This window comes from Coffea arabica, chromosome 9c, assembly GCF_036785885.1.
Source record: "Coffea arabica cultivar ET-39 chromosome 9c, Coffea Arabica ET-39 HiFi, whole genome shotgun sequence".
In the NCBI taxonomy this organism is placed as follows: domain Eukaryota; kingdom Viridiplantae; phylum Streptophyta; class Magnoliopsida; order Gentianales; family Rubiaceae; genus Coffea; species Coffea arabica.
Window position 1 is genome coordinate 37,642,752 of NC_092326.1, and position 20,473 is coordinate 37,663,224.

Genomic DNA, 20,473 nt, shown 5'->3' on the forward strand with positions numbered 1-20,473 from the left:
ATTTTCATCAGGAGATGATAGATTTTCATCAAGAGATACAATCGAGCATGCGTAATCTGACAGATCAAGTGAATCAATTAATATCTAGGATAACGCAATTGACTTCTCAAGTGTGTGAAGAATTGCCCTCACAAACTATTATCGACTATGACGAAGATGGGAGTGCAATTATCCTGACAAATGACATGGAATGGCAAGAGTCTCAAGAAGACAGATCTAAAGATGCAGTTGAAAAGGAAGTCGAAGTGCAAAAAATGAGACCCCAACATCAAATTGCTCAAGTGAACGAATCCGGTGAATAATCGCCGAATGCGGTGACATCTCCTTCATTCCTTAATCAATATTTTCTTGATTCTTATTCTTTAATTTTTGTTAGTGAGATTGATTTTATTATGCCAGAAAATTTTGAGTTTCATAACAGGAATAAGTTAAAAGTCGGGATAGCAAAATATCTCGAACCAATAAATGCTCTTGATGGAGGAGTGAGTGAAGACTTAAGGTCATTATTTGTATGTTTGACACCATCTACAAATCCATGGAAGACCGTACCTCGTATGCTTAAAGATTGCTCTATTTACGAGGGTTATCAGGATTATACAGAGGACGAAGCATCGAAACGAGCAACAAGATTTTATCTTCCGTGAATAAACAGGGCAATGTCTAGCCAAAGATATTAAAGAAAAGTGCTGCTTGGGAGGCAACCCAAGAGTTTCAATCTTTAGTCATTTTTGTTTGTTTTTATTTCACATTTTTGTGTTCAAGTTCAGGTTATTTTATTCCTTTGATTGAAAATCATTATTGTAGGTCTTAGGTGTGTTCTGTGACATTTATTGGGATTAAACTTTGATGAACAGAAGACCATGGTTTCCAAGGCGTGCCCACGCCTTCCAACCATTGCGAAAAAAAAAGAGAGCCTTGCAAGTCCATTCCACCATTCAAACAAAGAATCTGGCAGCTTTCTTTGCCCACATCAGCTTGTAGCCCCCTCAATCTCCTCCCCTGTAGTGCTCTTGTGCCATCTTTGTCTCTCAGGGAAGTTCTCGCTTCTTTCTACTTGATTTCTGTTTTTCTTTGCTACATTGAGGACAATGTAGGCTTCAGGTGTGAGGGGGGGAGTAATTGAAAATTGCTAGAATGTGATGCTGGGATGATGATTGCAATTACTTTACAAACATAAGCAATGTTATTATGTGATTAAATGTCTTGTCTTCTTAATAATAGAATTCAATGATGAATTTGCAAGACTTGACAATTAGTAATCACTTTGTAAGCTATCGAGCCAATGAGCATTGCATTAATAACTGCTCTATTTTCTTTCATTGAGTGATATCACGCATGACTTGATTGTTCTAGAACTTGTTTTGTTATGCATGTCAAGATCACATTCCTAAATTTGATGCATTAAAATGACAAGGGCACTTAGGTTAACCCTTTTTGACTTTTTAAAAGACCAATCCTAATCAGATCTCTCCTAGTTGACCATGGTTGAGCCTAGACCTGTTCTTTGTTTAATAACTCATTTTATCATCCCTAAACTTCTTGTGTTCGAACCCTCTTTGTTTCTATCCCGTGTCAAAGGGATGCCTTGATTTCAATGCATGACAATTTTGAATTGAGTTGGAAGGGAATGATTGAAGTTAGCAAGTGTGCCTATAGCCCCTTGTGGTTGTGCGTACTTGAAAAAAAAGAAAGAAAAAAAAAAGAAAAGAAGCACACCAAAAAAGAAAAAAAGTAGAAGAAGAGAAAGAAAAATAAAAAAAAATCTAAAGGAGAAAAAAAAAAAGAAGTGTTCTTGTGATCTGTTGAAATGATTGAGTGAAACTCTTAGTTGTGCTGGCACTTGCTAATTTATGAAAAAAATTTATGGGTATGTGCTGAAAAGATCATTGGAATGAAGAAGGAAATTGGAAGTCATGCAATGGGTCAACGGTATCTTCTTTGACATAATAAACCAAATAACCTACTTTATCCAACCTTTGCCTAAACCCCATTACAACCCGCATTAAGACCCTTTGATTTCTGCATTAAATTTAGTTTCAGTGGTGGCGATATGATATATTAGCAAGCATATGGTAACATCATTTTATTGTGTAGTGAGAGTGACCCTCTTTGAACTTCATATTGGCGTGGCGAGTAATCATACTCCATTCTATAAGAGAGAGTTAAGTCTTGCAATTTCTGAATTTGATAACATTGTTAGGATGATAGGGCACTTGTGCTCGCATGGTGAACTACTACATGTATGTAACCGGGGTTGTATCTCTGAGTTTTGAAATACTTGAGGACAAGCATTGTCTTGGTGTGGGGGGATTTGATAGGACGATAATTGAATGTTTATTCGTTGGTATTTGGTCTTAATTTTGGTCACTTAGTGTACAAGACATTGGATTTCTGCCCATATTTGGTATTTGTGTTATTTACAGGAGAGTGGTGTTAAAAGTGGCAAAAGGAGGCAAATTCCAGAAGATTGGGCCTTCTTTGGCGTGCCCACGCTAGACAATGCAAAGTTGCGTGAAAAAGACGGATCGCGGGTCTTATCCCTGGAGCTTTTGCTATTCTTTAGAGACAAAGTCTGAACCTGCGTGGGATTAGGAAATAGAATTCAAAGATGACTTTTGGCAACAATCCAATGAGGAAATGAAGGAAGCAATTTGTTTGAGAAACAATCTCTTCCTTCGGCGAGCAAAAAGGACGGCGCCAGCATTACAAATAGGAGGATTGCAATAGACTAGGGATTATCTTTCTTCTTTGTCTTTTACTTCTCAACGCAAGTTTTAGACTAGCCGCCGCACCCTTTTACTTTTTCATAGACAAAATTACTTTGAAACTTGGAATCGCATAATCATTATACGGCAAGGCTAAGCCTGCTTATCTAGTTGAGGAGTAATCAAGGCCCGGAGCACGAATAATTATGAGATCGTTTTGTTTATTTTAAATTCTGCGTTTGTGAGTATTTAATTATTCTTTGTTTGAACAGCCTATTATTGTTTGGATCTATTGGATCAATATGGCCTGTTGTTCAATTGTCTAAATAATATATTCCCAATTAGGATAGGGGTGCGTATCACTTGAATGTCTTAAATTAGTGGCAAACGGTACCAATTTTATTGCCTCGCAAGCAGTCTAATCTGGGTCGTAGGAATAATTAATTTAGTTTAAATGAACCCGCATGTGTGTTTGTTAACTAAAATTGGGTCTCTCTAATTCCTAAAACTGTAATTAGATTAAATCCTTCGAGCATCTCTGGGGTTATCTAGTTTACAAGAGGGTAGTTTATGAGCGTTTCTGGACTACCATATAATTAATGAGAGATTGGGAGTTTGGCGGTTGCTAAATTGCTAAAACCAATTTATTTGTGAACGTGTGAATTATCCCTAGTATCTATGATCAATTGTGTAAACCGGTGCCGAGATTATCTCCTTGACTAGGTTGTGTCAATTAATTGTTTATTTCATTCTTGAGTTATTGCATTCATTGTGATTGTTCGTTTAGTGATTTTAGTTTTTAATTTGTTTCATTTATCTCTCTCTCTTAAAAAAATCCCTCAATTATTTGTGTGTGATAAATCTACCAGTTTCTTGTGGAAACGACCCTATTCACTACTATAATCATTTAGTTTTGGGAGTAGGTCTAATATAAATTTTATTTTTGGTGGTTTGACACCCACCACTACACTACCAAAAACTAGAAAATCAACCATAGCAAGCTAAGATTAAAAACTTCTCTACCAAACTTAGCAAGATTAAGCAAGAGAAAAGGAAGTTTTAGCCTTATACCTTCCAAAAGCTTTCTTGAAAGTGAAGAACCAACCACTATCTCCCAAGATTTCCACCACTCCTAGCTTCCTAAGCACCCAGATGAAACTTTAATCGATTTAGTATTGTTGATTTCATTCAAACAAGGCTTGATTCAAGGTTGGAAATGGAAAGCTTTCTTCACTCTTTTTTTTGTTCTCTTGCTCTCAGTCAACCATGAAGAAATGGAGAAGAAAATGAGCCAAATTGAAGATAAGAAGGAAAGAAAATTTGCTTGGTCAAAATTAGTTGATTTCGGCCAAGTGTCACCACAAGATTCAATTTCAATTTTTTTTTCTTTTCTCCCTTTCTTGAGTCAAGAATTTCGGCTGCCTTGTGGGATATTTTAGGATTGATTTTGCTGAAATAAAAGCAAGGAAATTAAGGTAATAAAATAATGTTCAAGTGGTGCATTCAATCGGTAGCAAACGGTGCGAGTCGGTTCAAGTCTATTTTCCTTAACTCTCTCGTACTTACGTTTTAACTTGTGATTCACTAACTTATTAAAAACACTTCTAATCACACACTTCCTCTTATCTAAAACTCACTTTTAACCACCAAATTTAGTACACACACCTCACCAATTAATCATACTATCAAAACACACAAAAACCCTAGTTTACCCTATCTATAAAAGTAAAAGTAAAAACTCTCGCTTTTATAATTTATTACAACTATTGAGAGAGTAGTTTAAGAGTAAAGAAATTATAAAGTAACTTATTCAAAATAAAAGAAAATTATAAGAAAATATAAGCAAATTTTCAAGTCGTCACAGAATCAGCCAAATGGCGCATGGGGCAGATACCCGATCGTCCATGCACCCCTAGCACAAGAACCTAAGGTGATGTTATCTTCCGGTTGTCCACGAAGGATTAGTAATAGAAATAACTGATTCAGATTCTCCCTTCTCGAACCCTTGAGTTTCAAAGTTTACTTGAATATTTGCAGGATTTGCTGACAGTTTAATGTTTTCCAACACAATAGCAACTTCTTTCATGGTAGGCCTTTCCTTCCCGTTCAAGTTTAGGCATCTTTGAGCAAGTTCAGCGATAGCAATGACCTCTTCTTCAATCCTCTGATCTAGAACTTGTGGATCAAGAATGCTGGCGAGACGATTTTCATCCATCATCACCAAAAACCTTTTTGCCAAGCCCAAGTGACTATCTTCAAATGATCCTGACAATGATGCCGGCTTTTTTCTAGTCAAGAGTTCAACCAAAACAACCCCAAAGCTATAAACATCACTTTTCTCTGTAAATTGGCTCGACTGGAAGTACTCTGGATCCAAATAGCCAAAAGTACCTCTCACCTGAGTAGTTAGGTGAGTCTTATCAATTGAAATAGACTTCGAAATCCCAAAATCAGACACTTTAGCTATGTATTTTTCATCCAAGAGTATGTTGCTCGACTTGATATCTCTATGATAAATAGGAATTGTAATTGCAGAGTGTAGGTATGCCAATGCCCCTGCTACTTCTGCTGCTATTTTCAATCTCAAGCTCCAGGTGAAGGGGAACTCTTCATCATTGTGAATGAGTCTATCGAGGGTTCCATTCGGGATAAATTCATACACCAGCATAGGAACCTCTGTCTCCAAACAACAACCTAGTAATTTCACCACATTCCTATGATTGACTTGTGATAGAATGACAACCTCGTTAATAAATTGCCCCAATTGGCTCTCATCAACCTTCTTAGACTTCTTTATTGCTGCGAGATTTCCATCTGCTAGCATCCCTTTGTAGACTGTACCTTGGCCACCTCGTCCGAGCACTCGATTTTCATTGAAGTGATCAGTGCCCTTGTCCAACTCTTTAGCAGTGAAAATCCTTGTTTTGTTGATAACAATATCATCAGCGGATAGCTGCTGTTGTAATATAAGTCCACCGTTTCTTTTGAAAAATTTTTCTTTGATCATTTTGTCCCTTCTCCTTTTTACTAGTTCGTACAAGGTGAAACTGGCAGCAACGAAAATTAAGACGCCTATGCCAGCGGAAACACCTGCGAATGTCCAGCATGGCGCCATATTAAAAACATTCAACTATAGAATTGAATGGCTAAGACTTGTATAATATGAAGAAGTAGACCTACTGTATACTATTTTAGAAAATGTACACAGATAGAACAGTACGGATAAAAATGTAAAGTTAAAACTGCTCGGTATTAATAATATTTTGTAAATTGATTTTCTAAAATCAGAAATTTTATGGATCAAATTTCATTTTTGCTGACGTAACAGGAATCAATTTCACGAACGAGCCATATATTGAATTGTGTTTCCCCCTTCTTATATTAAAAAAAAAAAAAATGGAAGTAGTGACCTCGGTTAAGTACGAAAGTAGCTACTTCAAGCATTTCAATTATAACATTTGGGCCCAACCCCAATTTGTTAAATTTGAATATTGTAAAAATTAGAAGTGATAATGAAATCAAATTCAAATATTGTAGTCTTTCTGAAATTTGTGACCATAATGAAATTTCTCATGAGTTTTCGGTCGCTAAAATCTCTTAATAAAATGGTGTTGTAAAAAGGAAAAGTAGAATTTTCAAGAGGCAACTAGGACCACAATTAGTGAACGTAATTTTAGATAATTCTGTTTTTGGACAAATTTCCCAACTAAAATGATGGTGAGATTTGAACTTTTTTAGCTGTTTCACCACGTAGGGGCCACATAGAAACTGTCTTGGCTGTTCCACCATGCAGGAACCAATTTGGCTCAAAAAATTTTGTTAAAAAACTATTATATCCCATTTTTAATGTGAAGGACAAGACTTGAATTAGTGAAAATTTTGAAGGACTATTTGAGAGATTTGCTCTCTGTTTTTTCTATTCTCGGTTTTCTTTTCAAAAAGTTCGTCCAGGTTTCGGAGCTTATTAATATTAATTCGAGAAGAAAAGCAGATTGGTCAAATAAGTGTTTTTTTTTTTTTTTGGATCAGAACTAGAAGGTGTTTTCTTCCCAAAACCATTCAAGTCAACGACAAATTCCAAGTCAAAAAGTACTTTATTGGTCAAATAAGTGTTTTTTTTTTTTTTTTTGGATCAGAACTAAGAGGTGTTTTCTTGCCAAAGCCCTGCTAGTCAACGGCAAATTTCCAAGTCAAAAGAGTACTTTATTGAGCATCTGTTATTTACAAATTTCGGTATACATTTACTTTTCAAGTAGGAGGTTTTGTCTTTTACCATTATCAATTCTTTCAATTTCTTTTTTTTGTTTTCATTTCTGTTTTGGGGGGTGGATGGGAAAGAATGAATCTAAGTTGGCACAAAATTTTGTTTATTTCACAGATCAAGCAATCCTCATTTCTTCCAACTTCCAAGGCTTCTAGTAGAAAAGATACCATGTATGACATTATTAAGTTCAAAATGTAATCAAAAAGGGTGTCTCTGTCTTACCAATAAGAGCTGCTTTCAAGTGCTTCCTCCTGGATTTCGAATTGAATCCTTCAAAGAACACTGCAACAATTTTTAGGTAATGCTATAATACGTTTTGTGCTTTAAAAAAATAACTATAGAACTTTTAAACCGTACCTGTGCCGCATTGAAATTTTTGTAAATAAGGGTTGGTATATATATCTTCAGGCTCTGTCCCGCATGTGGTACAACGAAATGTTGCCATATTTTCACCGGACTCCAATTCTAGATATGTTATTATGTACGGGCAAGGATAAATGGCCTGGACATCATCTCTTCCCAGAGTCCATGCCAAAACAACCGGAACTGAATGCATGGATTGTGAATATGTCACCGGCGATAAGCTTTGGTCGACCAAAAACACAGAAGAGCAGCTACTGGTTCCATTAATTCTGCTTCTGATCGTCCCACGATTGAATCTTGAAGCTGTAAAATTTAGATGGTATTTGGGAAGATAGAAGGGAATGGCTGTTTCACAACAATTGTAGCAAGTACTGTTAATGTTGATTGGTTGAGGAGGGGTGTCCGATTTACAGATCGAAGTACAACCCGATAAAATCTTGTTATTGTTTTGATTAAGTAGGACAGCAGTTCCACATCCAAAAAGCACCAATTTGTTGTATGTTTTGGAGTAAAAGAAAGGGGTGCCCGCAAGATCAGAGCTATTCGATCTCCAGCTGCTTAGAGCGCCTGTCTGGGCTCCGGAGCTGCAGGATGGAGCTGTTATTGGCGTGTTTACAGTTACTGTTAGGTTGCGCAACGACACTTTCAGCACCTCCAGGTTGAGGCTGCTCAGATATGGCTTGGAAGAAGCGCAGATTATGGTGTATGATTCGTTGAGGGAGCAACCAGGACCAATTCCAAATGGATAGGGGATGCGAACACTGCCACAAGTGTCACTGCATCCAAGCTTAGCTAATAATCCTACTGTTGGGCATATTCCAAAAGTGATGATCCAAGATAGCAAATATAAGAGGGAAAAGGGCAGATATTTGGAAGTCATTATTGTTTTGTGATGCATAATTTAGAAGCAGATGGTTTAGAGATGAATGGAGGATTTGCTTATGTATAGAAAGGAAAAGAGTGTCCTGTTGATGTTCTTGTTGAGCGTTGACGACTTTAATGCAATTTGCCCCGGTCAATAGTCAATGCACCTTATTTGTTTTGAAGTCATATGAAATATTGGTTCCCATTCTGGTTTTGGAATATAGACTTTAGACATCCCATGTGTAAGTGTTTCACATTTAGGATCGGATGCAAATTCTGAAAAGGTAAAAAGGGAAAAAATATTTGTGCATCTCAAAGATGGATTTTAATGTGGAGTATTGCAATATGAATGAATAAAAAAAGGGTATAAATCAATCGAATTATTGTGTGCAACTTAAAACTAAATCGTACAGCAACTGCTATGGAATGAGTCAAATTTGTGTAAAACAAATGTTCTTTTATTGGTGTGTTGAAGTTGCATGAACCATGTCCAGTATTACAGTTAAAATCAAGTCCTGCCTCCTCAATGCTCCTTTCTTTCTTTCTTCTTCTTTTTTTTCCATATTTTCCCACCGGAAGACTCAGTAAATTGCGGCCAACTATATATAACCATTGAAAATGAAGCCATCCTAAGCAACTGTTGCCACCAAACCTAAACATGTATATATCAAACTTTAGTGACACTAATGTTATGAATAGGAAATATGTAGAAAGATGTAAAACTCATCAAGGACCAAGATTTGATGTACAATCAAAATGTGTTTGTATCTGGATAGGCCGCTGAACTTAAGGTGATGCTATTGGTTCCTGTACTTGTCCACGAAGGATAATTATCAGAAAATGCAACTGGTTTAGAGCCTTCCTTCTTGAATCCTTGGCTTTCGTAATTTGCTTGATTAGTTGACTGATTTGCTGACATTTTGATGCTGTCTAACTCAGTGGCGGCTTCCTTCATAGTGGGCCTTTTCTTCCCATCCAAGTTAAGGCATCTTTGAGCAAGTTTAGCAACAGCAACAACTTCTTCTTCAGTCCTCTGATCTTGAAGTTCAGGATCGAGAATGCTGTTGAGACGATTTTCATCCATTGTTGTCAAAAACCTTGTTGCCAAGCTCAAGTGACTATCTTCTTCTAATTCTGATGATACCGGCTTTTTTCTTGTCAAGAGTTCGACCAGAACAACCCAAAGCTGTAAACATCACTTTTCTCCGTAAACTGGCTTGACTGAAAGTCAATGTTTTAAAAATCGGACCGTTAATCGAACCGGTGAAGTGAAAGGGTCGAGGTTCAACCGGTCGGACCGGTTCAACCTCGGTTCAATAAATTTTTTAAAAAATAATTTATATAAATATATATGTGCACAAAATAAGACATGTAATGGATAATTTAATACTTTATATGATGAAAAGTTTACTATTTTTGAATAACTTGGATTTTTAAAAATAAAATTTTTAAATTATAAGTTAAAACAAATAAATTTTATCTCAATTTCAATTACATCTACCAAAAAAATCTTAAATATAATCCAAAAATATCACAATATTTGAAATTATACAAAATTCACGTCTATGAGAATTTAGACATTGTGAACTTAAATTTTAATTTACATTTTGGAATTTAAATTTACAATTTAAAAAAGGAAGTTTGGAGTTCTAAGAAAATCAAGAGAATTGAAAATAGAAATGCAAATTTGATAAGAAACAAAAAATGAGATAAAAGTGAGTGGTTGTGGTATTAAATAAATTGGGTTAAAGAAAAATAATTCTTTTTTAAATTTTTTAAATTTAATGGACAAAAACAAAATTAAAATATGGAAGAAAACATCAATAAATTAAAAATAAAGAGATTTGATTAAAAATAAGTGGCAAAAGAAAAGATGATAGAGAGAGAGAGAGAGTGTGTGTGTGTGTGTGTATTGATGATTAAAAAAAAAGAGTCATGAAAGGATGATATTTTGTAAAAAAAATGGAACAAAAGAAATATGAGTGTTTGTTTTATATAAATAAGTTATCAAAAAAAACTAACAAGATGTGATAGTGCAACGGTTACTACATTGGTTTTCTTTTACAAAGGTCTTGAGTTCGAATCTTGGTAACTACATTTTGCAAAAAAAAAAAAAAAAAAAAAATGGAAAACTCAAAAACCGGAAATAACCGGTTCAAAGCCGGTTCAACGGTTCACGGTCCAACCGATTTTTGACCGGTTTCTTGACAAAGTCAAACCTGGCATTGAACCGGACCGGAGCCATGGCCGGTTCGCGGTCCAACCGGTCGAACCGGCCGGTCCGGTCCGGTTTTCAAAACACTGCTGAAAGTACGCGGGATCCAAATAGCCAAAAGTCCCTTTCACCATAGTAGTAAAGTGAGTTTTATCAATCGAAATAGACCTCGAAGTTCCAAAATCAGACACTTTGGCTGTGTACTTTTCGTCCAAGAGTATGTTGCTGGACTTGATATCCCTGTGATAAATAGGAACAGAAGTGGCGGAGTGTAGATAAGCCAATGCCCCTGCTACTTCTGCTGCCATTCTTAATCTCAAGCTCCAAGTGAAGGGGAACTCATCATCATTCTCATGGTGAATGAGTCTGAAGAGGGTTCCATTCGGGATTAATTCATACACCAGTATAGGAACTTCTGTCTCCAAACAACAACCTAGTAATTTCACCACATTCCTATGATTGACTTGTGACAGAATGACAACCTCGTTAATAAATTCCCCCAATTGGCTTTCATCAACCTTCTTAGACTTCTTTATTGCTGCAAGATTTCCATCTGCTAGCATCCCTTTGTAGACTGTACCTTGCCCTCCTCGACCGAGCACTCGAGTTTCATTGAAGTGATCAGTGGCCTTGTCCAATTCTTTAGCAGTGAAAATCCTTGTTTTGTTGATTACCCTATCATCACCAGATAGCTGCTGTTGTAATAAAAGTCCACCATTTCTTTTGAAAAATTTTTCTTTGATCATTTTTTCCCTCCTCCTTTTTACTAGTTTGTACGAGGTAAAACTGATAGCTATGAAAATTAAGACGCCTATGCCAGCGAAAACACCTGCAAAAGTCCAGCATGGTGCCATAATAAAAACATTCAACCATATAATTGAATGGCTAAGACTTGTAGAATATCAAGAAGCAGATCTAATGTACGCTATTTTAAAATGAAAATGTATACAAATAGAAGAGTGCAAGGAACATGGATAAATTTTTACAAACAAGGGTGTTAGTTTTGGAAATTTTATGGATGGGGTATATGGTTAGTATTCACAAATTAAAATAACTAAAAAATTTATGACTAAATCCTCCTCACAAAAACTATGCTTGGTATACATGCACATTCATGAAAAAAAAAAAGTGATATATGTCTAAAAGTGTATCTAAAAGTCCATTTAATTTTGCAGATGTATCGTGCATCTAATCATTGATAGTGTATACACTGTCAATGTATATAAGATTTACACTTATATTAAAAATTTTTTAAATATTATATTTGATTTCTCGAAATTAATTAAAGTTAAAGAAAATTAAAACAGAGGTTGGGAGAGAACTGAAGAAAAACAGGAACCACCGACAAATACTTTAAAATCGTGAACTCGGATGCGCCACGCAAGATGAGTACGGAGAAGGCAAAATACACCACAAAAAAAAACACAGTTGTCAAAAATGCATTTTCTTGAGAGCCTCCATAGTTGACAATTTGACATCTTTTCCACATATATGATCAATTCAGTTTGACGGTCAATTTTTCTTCATTTATGGGTTCCACTTTGCACTAGGACTGCTTTGACTTTTACCCATACCATGCACGATCCTTGTTTTCATTTTCTTTTAATTTCTTTCTTCTTTTTTTTTTTGGTTTTTGTTTTCCAAGGGAAGAAATGAACCAAAGCGGGTACAAAAGCCATTTATTTTACAAACAAATGTAATTCATTATCCTCATTTGTTCTGACTTCTAAGAATTGTAGCAGAAAGGATAACCATATTTTGTCATTATGAAGTAGAGAAAGTAATCAAAAGGGAGTTTTTATGTTGTTGGGGGTCTTAGTCTTACCAATAAGAGCCGCTTTCAAGTTTCTCCCCCCCGGCTCCACAATGGATCCTTCCAAGAACAAACCAAAAAGTGTTAAACACATTTGCCAAGTCCGATTTAATCTCACGCAATTGCAAATTTGTACAATAATGACAACTACTATCAAAATTTGTTTGCTTAAACCGTACTTGGGCCACATTGTTCTTGTAGATAGGGGTTGATCTCTTGAGGGTCAGTTCCGCCAAATTCGCAGGTTGGACACATAAAAGTTGCAAGATTTCCACCAGACTCCAGCTCTAGATAGGTCATCTCATACGGGCAGCGATAAATGGCCTGGACATCATTTCTTCCTAGAGTCCAAGCCAAAACAACCGGAACTGATTGCGTGGATTCCGAAAATTTCTCCGGTGACCAGTTTTGGTCTGCCAAGAACACCGAAGAGCAGTTTCCAGTTCCCCCATGATTGAATCTTGAAGCTGTAAAGTTCAGATGGTATTTGGAAAGATAGAAGGGAATGGTTGTTTCACAACAATTGACACCATAGCAAGAACTGGTGTCAATTGCTTGTGCAGGGCTGTTGAATTCACAGGTTGAAGTACAACCTGATAGAATCTTGTTGTCGTTTTGGTTAATCAGGACAGCATTTCCGCAGCCAAAAATCACCAAGTTGTTGTATGTTTTCGAGTAGAAGAAAGGGGTGCCCCCGAGATCCGAACTGTTCGATCTCCAGCTGCTGATGGCACTTGTTTGGTTTCCAGAGCTGCAAATTGGAGTTACTGCCGTGCTTACGGTTACTGTTCGGTTTCGCAACGACACGTTCAGCACCTCCAGGTTGAGATTGCTTAGATATGGCTTGGAAGAAGTGCAGATTATGGTGTATGATTCGTTCAGAGAGCAACCAGGACCTATTCCAAATGGATAGGGAATGCGAACATTCCCACATGTATCGCTGCATCCTGGCTTGGCTAATGATCCAACTGCTGGGGATACTGGAAAGGTGATGATCCATGCTAACAAAAATAGGAGGAATGACAGGGACATGGGACTCATTCTTGAAAGCATAAGTTAGAATTAGATGGTTAGAGATGAATGGAAGAGTGACTTATAGTCATAGATGCAGGGGAAAGGGAGTTTCCTCGATATTCTTGTTACTACTGCATAGAACGCGATGCCAACTACCAGTGGCATGCAGTGGCAAGTCAATGCACGGTATTGTTTCCCAGTTGAAGATAGACATCTCTAACTAACAGAACATAGGGCCTGTTTGGATATGAAGTTTTTTGTTGTATTTTTAATAGACAAATTTTTTTTATGACTTTTTATTTATGGTTACTCTCTAAAAACACTCCAAAGTTTTTAATATACACACCCAAACATATCCAAAAACACAAATTTTTTGTTTCATTCTTCCCTCTCCTTCTTCCTTCTTCCCCACCTCAACCCCTGGCCAGCATCCTCTCATTTTTTTTCTTTCTCCTTCTCCCTCCCTCCCTCCCTTCTTCTCCTTCCTCTTTCCCCTTCTTGGTAAGGGAGAGAGGAGGAAGAGCAGCGGTGGTGTGGGGAGATATGGGAATGAAAGAGAAGAAAGAAAAAGAAAAAGAAAAGGAAAAGAAAATGACAAATTACACTTTATCCCCTATGATTTAGTGCTTTTATACATAACCCCCAACTCCTATGGTTTCAAAAGTTATACATAACCCCCTCATGATTTGAATTAAAGAGTGACGAAATTTGCAATCCATAATGGAGTTAAATAAAATATTAAAAATATCCTTATATAAAGTTAAAAATTATTTATTAATCACAGGGGGTTATGTCTATATAGTGAAAATCATAAGGGGATTATATAATAAAATATCAAACTATAAGGGGGTTATATGGTAAAATATAAAATTATACGGGGATAGAGTGTCATGCATATTATGTTTATATATTTTGGTTTATTTCAACCATTTGAGTTTTTAAACAAGGGTAATTTCGATATTTTCATAAGTACCATTACAGATAATCATTTTCGTCAATTTGATACTTTAATCCAAATTATGAGGAGGTTATATATAGTTTTTAAAACTATAGGAGGGGTTATGTACAAAAATACCAAACCACATAGGGGTAAAGTGTAATTTGCCCAAAAGAAAAAGGAAAAAAAATTAGTCTTTTCTCCAATTCTGAAATATACAAAATATTTTTCTACAACTTCTACAATATTCTATGGTCAAGTTTATTATAAACATCCAAAAAACTCGGCCTTATTTGGCAAGCAAGCTTTTGGTTAAGTTTATCTGTTACAAGTTTTTTAACAATTTTAACCACAGTAATCTCAAAAAACTTCTCAAAGTTTTTAAACTATATATTTCAAAATATCCAAAAATGTACATACTTCAAAAAAATTTTCTACAACTTCTACAATAAGTTACAGTAAGTTTTATAATAAAGTTACAGTAAAGTTTTAGACAAATACCCAAAAAATTCAGTTGTGAAACGGCCCTCACCATCGAACGGACTCATAGACATTTCCACGCGGATTAGCTGCCATGTTACATCAACTGAAGTCATAATTCTTATCCACGAATGGTCCAATATTGGGCTTGGTAGCCATCCAAACTGAAAAGTTTTGCATGTGCATTTATGAATTGATGCAAAATTATAGTTGGTGTCAAGGCAGGGACCGAGCCAATAGAACAGTTTTGCAAACAGTTTTGTCCTTTTGAACGGAATGCAAGTCTGTTTGTTTGGCAATGTAAACCACTTTGAACACAAGATAAATTTACAATGCTTTTGGTAAAAACTACACATGACATTAAAAATAATAAACATCACGTAATCTACGCCTAACTTTTTTTTTTTTTTAAGCTAATCAAGGCCATCAATTTTTGAGAACGGTTCGTAATTCAATTTTTAGACGGGACCAACAAAATATAACATTTGGAAGATAGATTTTTTGCAGCATTTCAATATCAACGAATAAAACAAGAAAGAGTGTGATTATGCAATCGATATCAAACAGAAAATTTTCCAAATAGAATGAGCATAAGTTACACAAATAAAAAGGCTATAAATATCAAACAAATCAAATTGCAGTCAAGCTGGACACGTGTCATTTGAGGCAAAATTATCTTTATAGCCTCATACTGAATTCTAGGAACAAAGATGTACTCCCTCCGTCCTACTTTGATAGTTCTGTTTTTTTTTTTCCACACAGTTTAAGAAAAAGTAGTTAACTTTGTTTGAAAAGTAAATTTAGATTGTTATTTTCCTAAAATATTCTCATATTAAATAGAGTATAATTTTATGGGAACTTGAATTGATGGTAAAAAAAGAGTCAACTCTCATTAAATATGGTAGCAACAACTTACATTGAATAAGGGTATTTTAGAAAATTAAAATATAACTACATTCTTCAATTGAAAAGTGGATTATAATTTGGGACAGATGAAAAAGGAAAATAGGACTATCAAAGTGGGACGGAGAGAGTACAATTTTTGATTCGTGATATTATCTGAAACTATGCTGGTACATATTGTACTTGCATGGATAGAGTATCCTTGGTGTTCACTTGCACGTCAGCACTTTGATGGTGCCTAGGGAAGTATGCACGACTTTTCTTGCAACAATTCCACAAATTTTCTTTAAGCAAAAATTATTTTCCAACTTTGAGATTCTATATCTCAACAACGAGTATTTTAATTACATATTGTCAAACGAAATCGCTGACTTGACTTTGAATATTCCTACAATTAGTGGAAAAATACCAGAGGTAAGTAGGAAGTAATTTCGCACTCAAAATATATCTACTTCAATCAATTTAAGTGTTTTAGGAAATTTGACCTTGTCAAATAAAATTACCCGCTAGACCTTCTTCCACGTTTTCATTCTTGAACGTCTAAAATTGGGATCAATTAGAGCCTTTGAACAAACTAAACTATTCGTGAACTCAGCTCGTCTCTATTCAACTCGTATAACCTTGTTAGTTTAAATAAATGAATCGAGTTCGAACATTAAATTCGGCTCCTTTTTACTATGAGTTCTACTTTACTCTCAAACAATTTGTTTAAGTTCATTCAGCCACATTTATACATTTATTCAAGCTAGTATGTTTAATATTTATTAACAACTATGTAGATTTAGCATGTCTTGATTGTCTAGGATTTGTTTTTCCAAAAAAATTAGGGGCCTTATTATATTTGGTAAAAAATTTCTCATTAAATAGGCTAAGTAATTGGTTGATTTTTTGAGTGAAATATTGCAAAAGATATTCAAGCATATTTGAGCATTTTCAAACTCGAGCTTGATTCACTTGTGTCATTCAAGTCGAGTTCGAGATCAAGTTCAAACTCCAAATTTTTCTTTACGAGCTGAGTTCAAACACTTTTAAATAAATGAGCCGAACTCGAGCTTAGTCGGTAACGTAACATGCTGAGTTTGGTCAAAAACTCGACTTAATTTCAAAAGTGGATTCAACTATTTAGGTAAATTTCCTAAGTCCTAGTTGCATTGAGCAAGAATCTAATCTGTTTTCCTATGCAAATCATACACGGACAGCTGATAGCTGTTGGTTAACTTCAACCTCAGATGACTCGCATTACTGTGAGGATTATTTTATATTGTATCTTAGTTTCTTGGATGCATTTTCTTTTACTTTACTTTATTTGCCTTAATTTCTTGGATACTTTATATGTGAGTCAAGATTTTATTATTTGTCTTCTATAAGTTAGTGCATTTATGAAAGTGGAACCACTAGTGAGGTGTATGCGACAAATTTGGAAGATTAAGAGGAGTTGGATGCAAAGGGATATTATTTAGGGGAAATTTCACTTTACCCCCTTGTGGTTTAGCATTTTTTCACATAATTCCCCTATGGTTTCAAAAGCTATACTTTACCCCCTATGGTTTCAAGGGCTGTCATCCTCTCTACGCCTGGCCTGCTAAGACTTCCCCTTTATGGAGACGGCTGGAGAGAGTCAGAGGCGTTGCCGAATGCAACATTAGGTGGTGCATCGGCAAAGGCTTTGTGGATTTTTGGCATGATCGGTGGCTCGGGGACTCTACACTAGCAGAGCTGCTCTCCCTTAGAGACCCGCCCCATATGCTTCTAGCTGAATTCTATGGTAGCGAGGGCTGGAGGGTCAATCATTTGAGAACATGGTTACCTGACCACTTGGTTCAGCAAGTACAGGAAGTTACTCTACATCCTGAGCAGAGGGATTGCATGATCTGGGCGTGTTCACCCTCGGGCGAATTTGCGACTGCATCGGCTTGGGACCTTATCCGCCAGAGACGGGGCCCGTCGCTGGTGGACGACCTCCATTGGAGTAAGGTTGTGCCGCTTAAGATGTCCTTCTTTGCGTGGAAGGTACTACGTAGTCTGGTGCCAGTGGACATCAATTTGAAGCATAGGGGGATACTGCTAGCATCACGGTGCTCATGTTGTCTATCACATGAGGAAACCTTGGGCCATCTTTTTGCAACGGGGCCGGTAGCAGCGGCGGTCTGGGAGTTCTTCCAACGGAGGTTCGGCATATTGGAGGCCCAGCCCTCCTCGCTCGCGGCAAGGGTGTTGTTGTGGTTCAGCTCGGCTTCCCCATCATCAAGGGGGCATATTAGGACGATAGTCCCAGTATTAATACTTTGGTTTTTATGGAAAACTAGGAACAGAGCTTGTTTTGAAGCTGGCGGGGTGGTCGCAATGATTGAAGATTTTGTTGAACAGCTAGGGGTGGCGAAAATGCTTTCGAGGTGTCACTTTCGTGGGGACTACGAGGACAAATGGGCTCGGTTGGGAACCCTAGAGACCCGGAGGAGCGAGGTAGTTGTGGTCTCCTGGAAACGGCCTCCAAGGTTCAGCGTCAAGTTGAACACGGATGCCAGCGTCGTCCTTGACCAGGCGTACGGAGGAGGCTTACTATGGGATTCTGACGGGTGTGTAATTTTCGCGTTTCATAAGGAGCTTGGAAAGCTGGATGTGTTAGAGGCGGAAGGCTTGGCATTGCTGCATGGACTTCGTTACTGCGAGGGGGTGGTGTCAGACCCTTTATTGGTGGAGGTTGATTCGGAGAGCCTGGTTCGCATGTTGCATTCGAATGGGGTAGCCAAGTGGCCACTCTGCAATACATTAAGGAGAATAAGAAGCCTGTTGGATACACTATCGGCCTCCCTTTCACACGTGGTGCGAGAGGCTAACTCGGCGGCAGATAAGCTGGCAGGATTGCGGTCGGAGCTGTACTGCACTGCATATTCGCAACTACCGAGGTCAGTCAGGACGGCGGTTCTGTTAGATAGTAGGGAGTTTCCCTTTCCACGATGCCGAAGTGTAGGGGGCTAGTGTCGGCTCACCTACACTCTTCCTCTTTCTGTTACCCACCCTCTTTTATTCAAATAAATTAGGGGCTGGCACTCCCACCCCTATTTAAAAAAAAATAAACATATGTATGTGTTTTAAAAAAGGGAAAATCGTCCAAAACGTCCCAAAAAAAAAAAACCCCCCTTATGGTTTGGATTAAAGTGTCAAAGTGACGAAAATGATCATTCATAATGGCGTCACCTAAAATTTCAAAAATACCCTTATGTAAAGTTGAAATTTATGTATTAACCAAAGGGGGTTATGTGTATATTTTAAAAATTATAAGGGAGTTATATGGTAAAGTATTAAACCATAAGGGGGTTATATAGTAAAATATAAAAATCATAGGGGGTTAATGTACCATGTATTTATAAGGGTAATTTCGACATTTTTAGAAGTTCCGTTACGAGTAACTATTTCCGTTACTTTGACACTTTAATCCAAACCATGAGGGAGTTATGTATAGCTTTTGAAACCATAGAGAGGTTATGTAAAAAAAGGGTAAACCACAGGGGGGTAAAATGTAATTTACCATATTATTTATATGGAGTCAAGAGATAATTAGAAGTTGGCTAGATATTTTAGTGCTTGAAAAATAATTAGATAAGGATTAGCTCTTGGTTTACCATTTGTCATAAAACCATAGAATCTTAACTTTGACTAAGACCAAGTTTTCTTGTTATCCAACCAAGATAATTAGGTCATTAATTAGACACTAATAATTGCCTTGCTAAGTATCACTTTCTTGCCTTGCCAAGGGTCACTCATCTATGGAACTTTGACCAAGACTTCTCTTGAACTTTCTCTTAGAAGTTTGGTCAAAATTCCCTTCCTTCCTTTCTACTTCTTGGCAGAACTTCCTAGCAAGAAAAGAGAAGGAAAAACTCCAAAATTTCAACTTGATCCTTTGCTTGAATCCTTGAAAAATTTATCCTAGAATCTTATTTCAATCCATAGAAAGTTGTAACAAGGAAGAAAGAAATAACAAGGAAGAAAGAAAGGCTCTTGTTGAGAGATTTGGGGAAAAAGGAAGCTCTTGGTTGCATTTCTTCCTAGGGTTTGAAGGCATCAAGTTAAGAAACCTTCTTTTCTTTCTTATCCTTCCTTTTTGATGGATATATGACTTGATTATGGAAGGTGAGAAAGATTTCATGGTTTTGTGAGATTGATTGAATTTTCCAGCTTTGAGTTATAATTTTTCCAGCCTTGAGATGAAAACTTCTAGCTTTGATATGACTTGTGGGCTTGGATATCTTGTTGGAGATGCATTTTTAGCTTTGTTATACGAATTTCGAACTCTGGTAGTCAATTTTCAGCCTTGGAATGTGATTTTCAACTTTGTATGCCTTTTAGGCCATGATATGGGAATTTCCAGTTTTAGTATGAATTTTTAGCCTTGCTATAGAATTTTCCAACTTTGGTTGTAATTCTAGCTTAGGGCAAAAATTTCCAGCCTTCACATAGTTAGTTTTGTAAGCGATTTCTTTGTTAGAAATTGACACTATATGCCTTATAACATGTTGGTTAGTTTAATTTGTGGATTTGTTATATAAACATGAAAGAAAGTTGGGGAGTTTGGCTAGAGGAGAGTTTGGAAAAAAAAAACATTTTTTGGCTTGCTGGAAATTTCCGCAGAGAGCTCTACGCAGTTTTGGGAAAATTGCTATAACTTTGTATATAAAAATTCAAATTGAATTCTTCTTATTGCGTTTGAAACTAGATTCAGAGTACTTTCTACGAAAAAAATATCAGAATTGTTCTCAATTCCTATGACTATCTATGATATTTCAAATTTGACTGAATTTTCACACCTGTTCTATTTTTCTACCGGACGAATTAGCAACTTGAGACTGGAATTTGACTGATTTTTGGATAGAATCTTACAAATGTGTCTCCTAGAAAATTATAATCCTTTGAG

The 20,473-nt window shown here is 36.5% G+C and overlaps 2 protein-coding genes across 2 annotated transcripts; both read right to left on the reverse strand.

The window, feature by feature from the left end:
* Positions 1–4,499: 4,499 nt before the first annotated feature.
* Positions 4,500–8,227, reverse strand: LOC113709099 (wall-associated receptor kinase-like 2). The gene is made up of 2 exons (XM_072065148.1): positions 7,192–8,227; positions 4,500–5,795 (listed from the first exon to the last, which is right to left on the reverse strand). The coding sequence occupies exon 2, from the start codon at positions 5,710–5,712 to the stop codon at positions 4,642–4,644; it is 1,071 nt and encodes a 356-aa protein (XP_071921249.1). The 5' UTR covers positions 5,713–5,795; positions 7,192–8,227; the 3' UTR covers positions 4,500–4,641.
* Positions 8,228–10,145: 1,918 nt separating this feature from the next.
* On the reverse strand, positions 10,146–13,470 carry LOC113709100 (wall-associated receptor kinase-like 6). The gene is made up of 3 exons (XM_072065147.1): positions 12,404–13,470; positions 12,237–12,284; positions 10,146–11,240 (listed from the first exon to the last, which is right to left on the reverse strand). The coding sequence occupies exons 1-3, from the start codon at positions 13,275–13,277 to the stop codon at positions 10,363–10,365; spliced, it is 1,800 nt and encodes a 599-aa protein (XP_071921248.1). The 5' UTR covers positions 13,278–13,470; the 3' UTR covers positions 10,146–10,362.
* Between the last annotated feature and the right edge of the window lie 7,003 nt (positions 13,471–20,473).

Bases quoted from the DNA above. Each gene is read 5' to 3' on its own strand.
- LOC113709099 (XM_072065148.1), bottom strand. From the start codon at position 5,712: ATGATCAAAGAAAAATTTTTCAAAAGAAACGGTGGACTTATATTACAA.
- LOC113709100 (XM_072065147.1), bottom strand. From the start codon at position 13,277: ATGCTTTCAAGAATGAGTCCCATGTCCCTGTCATTCCTCCTATTTTTG. The intron at 12,285-12,403 runs GTACGGTTTAAG...TGTTCTTGGAAG, and splicing joins ACAAGAACAATGTGGCCCAA to GATCCATTGTGGAGCCGGGG. The intron at 11,241-12,236 runs GTAAGACTAAGA...GGACTTTTGCAG, and splicing joins CTTGAAAGCGGCTCTTATTG to GTGTTTTCGCTGGCATAGGC.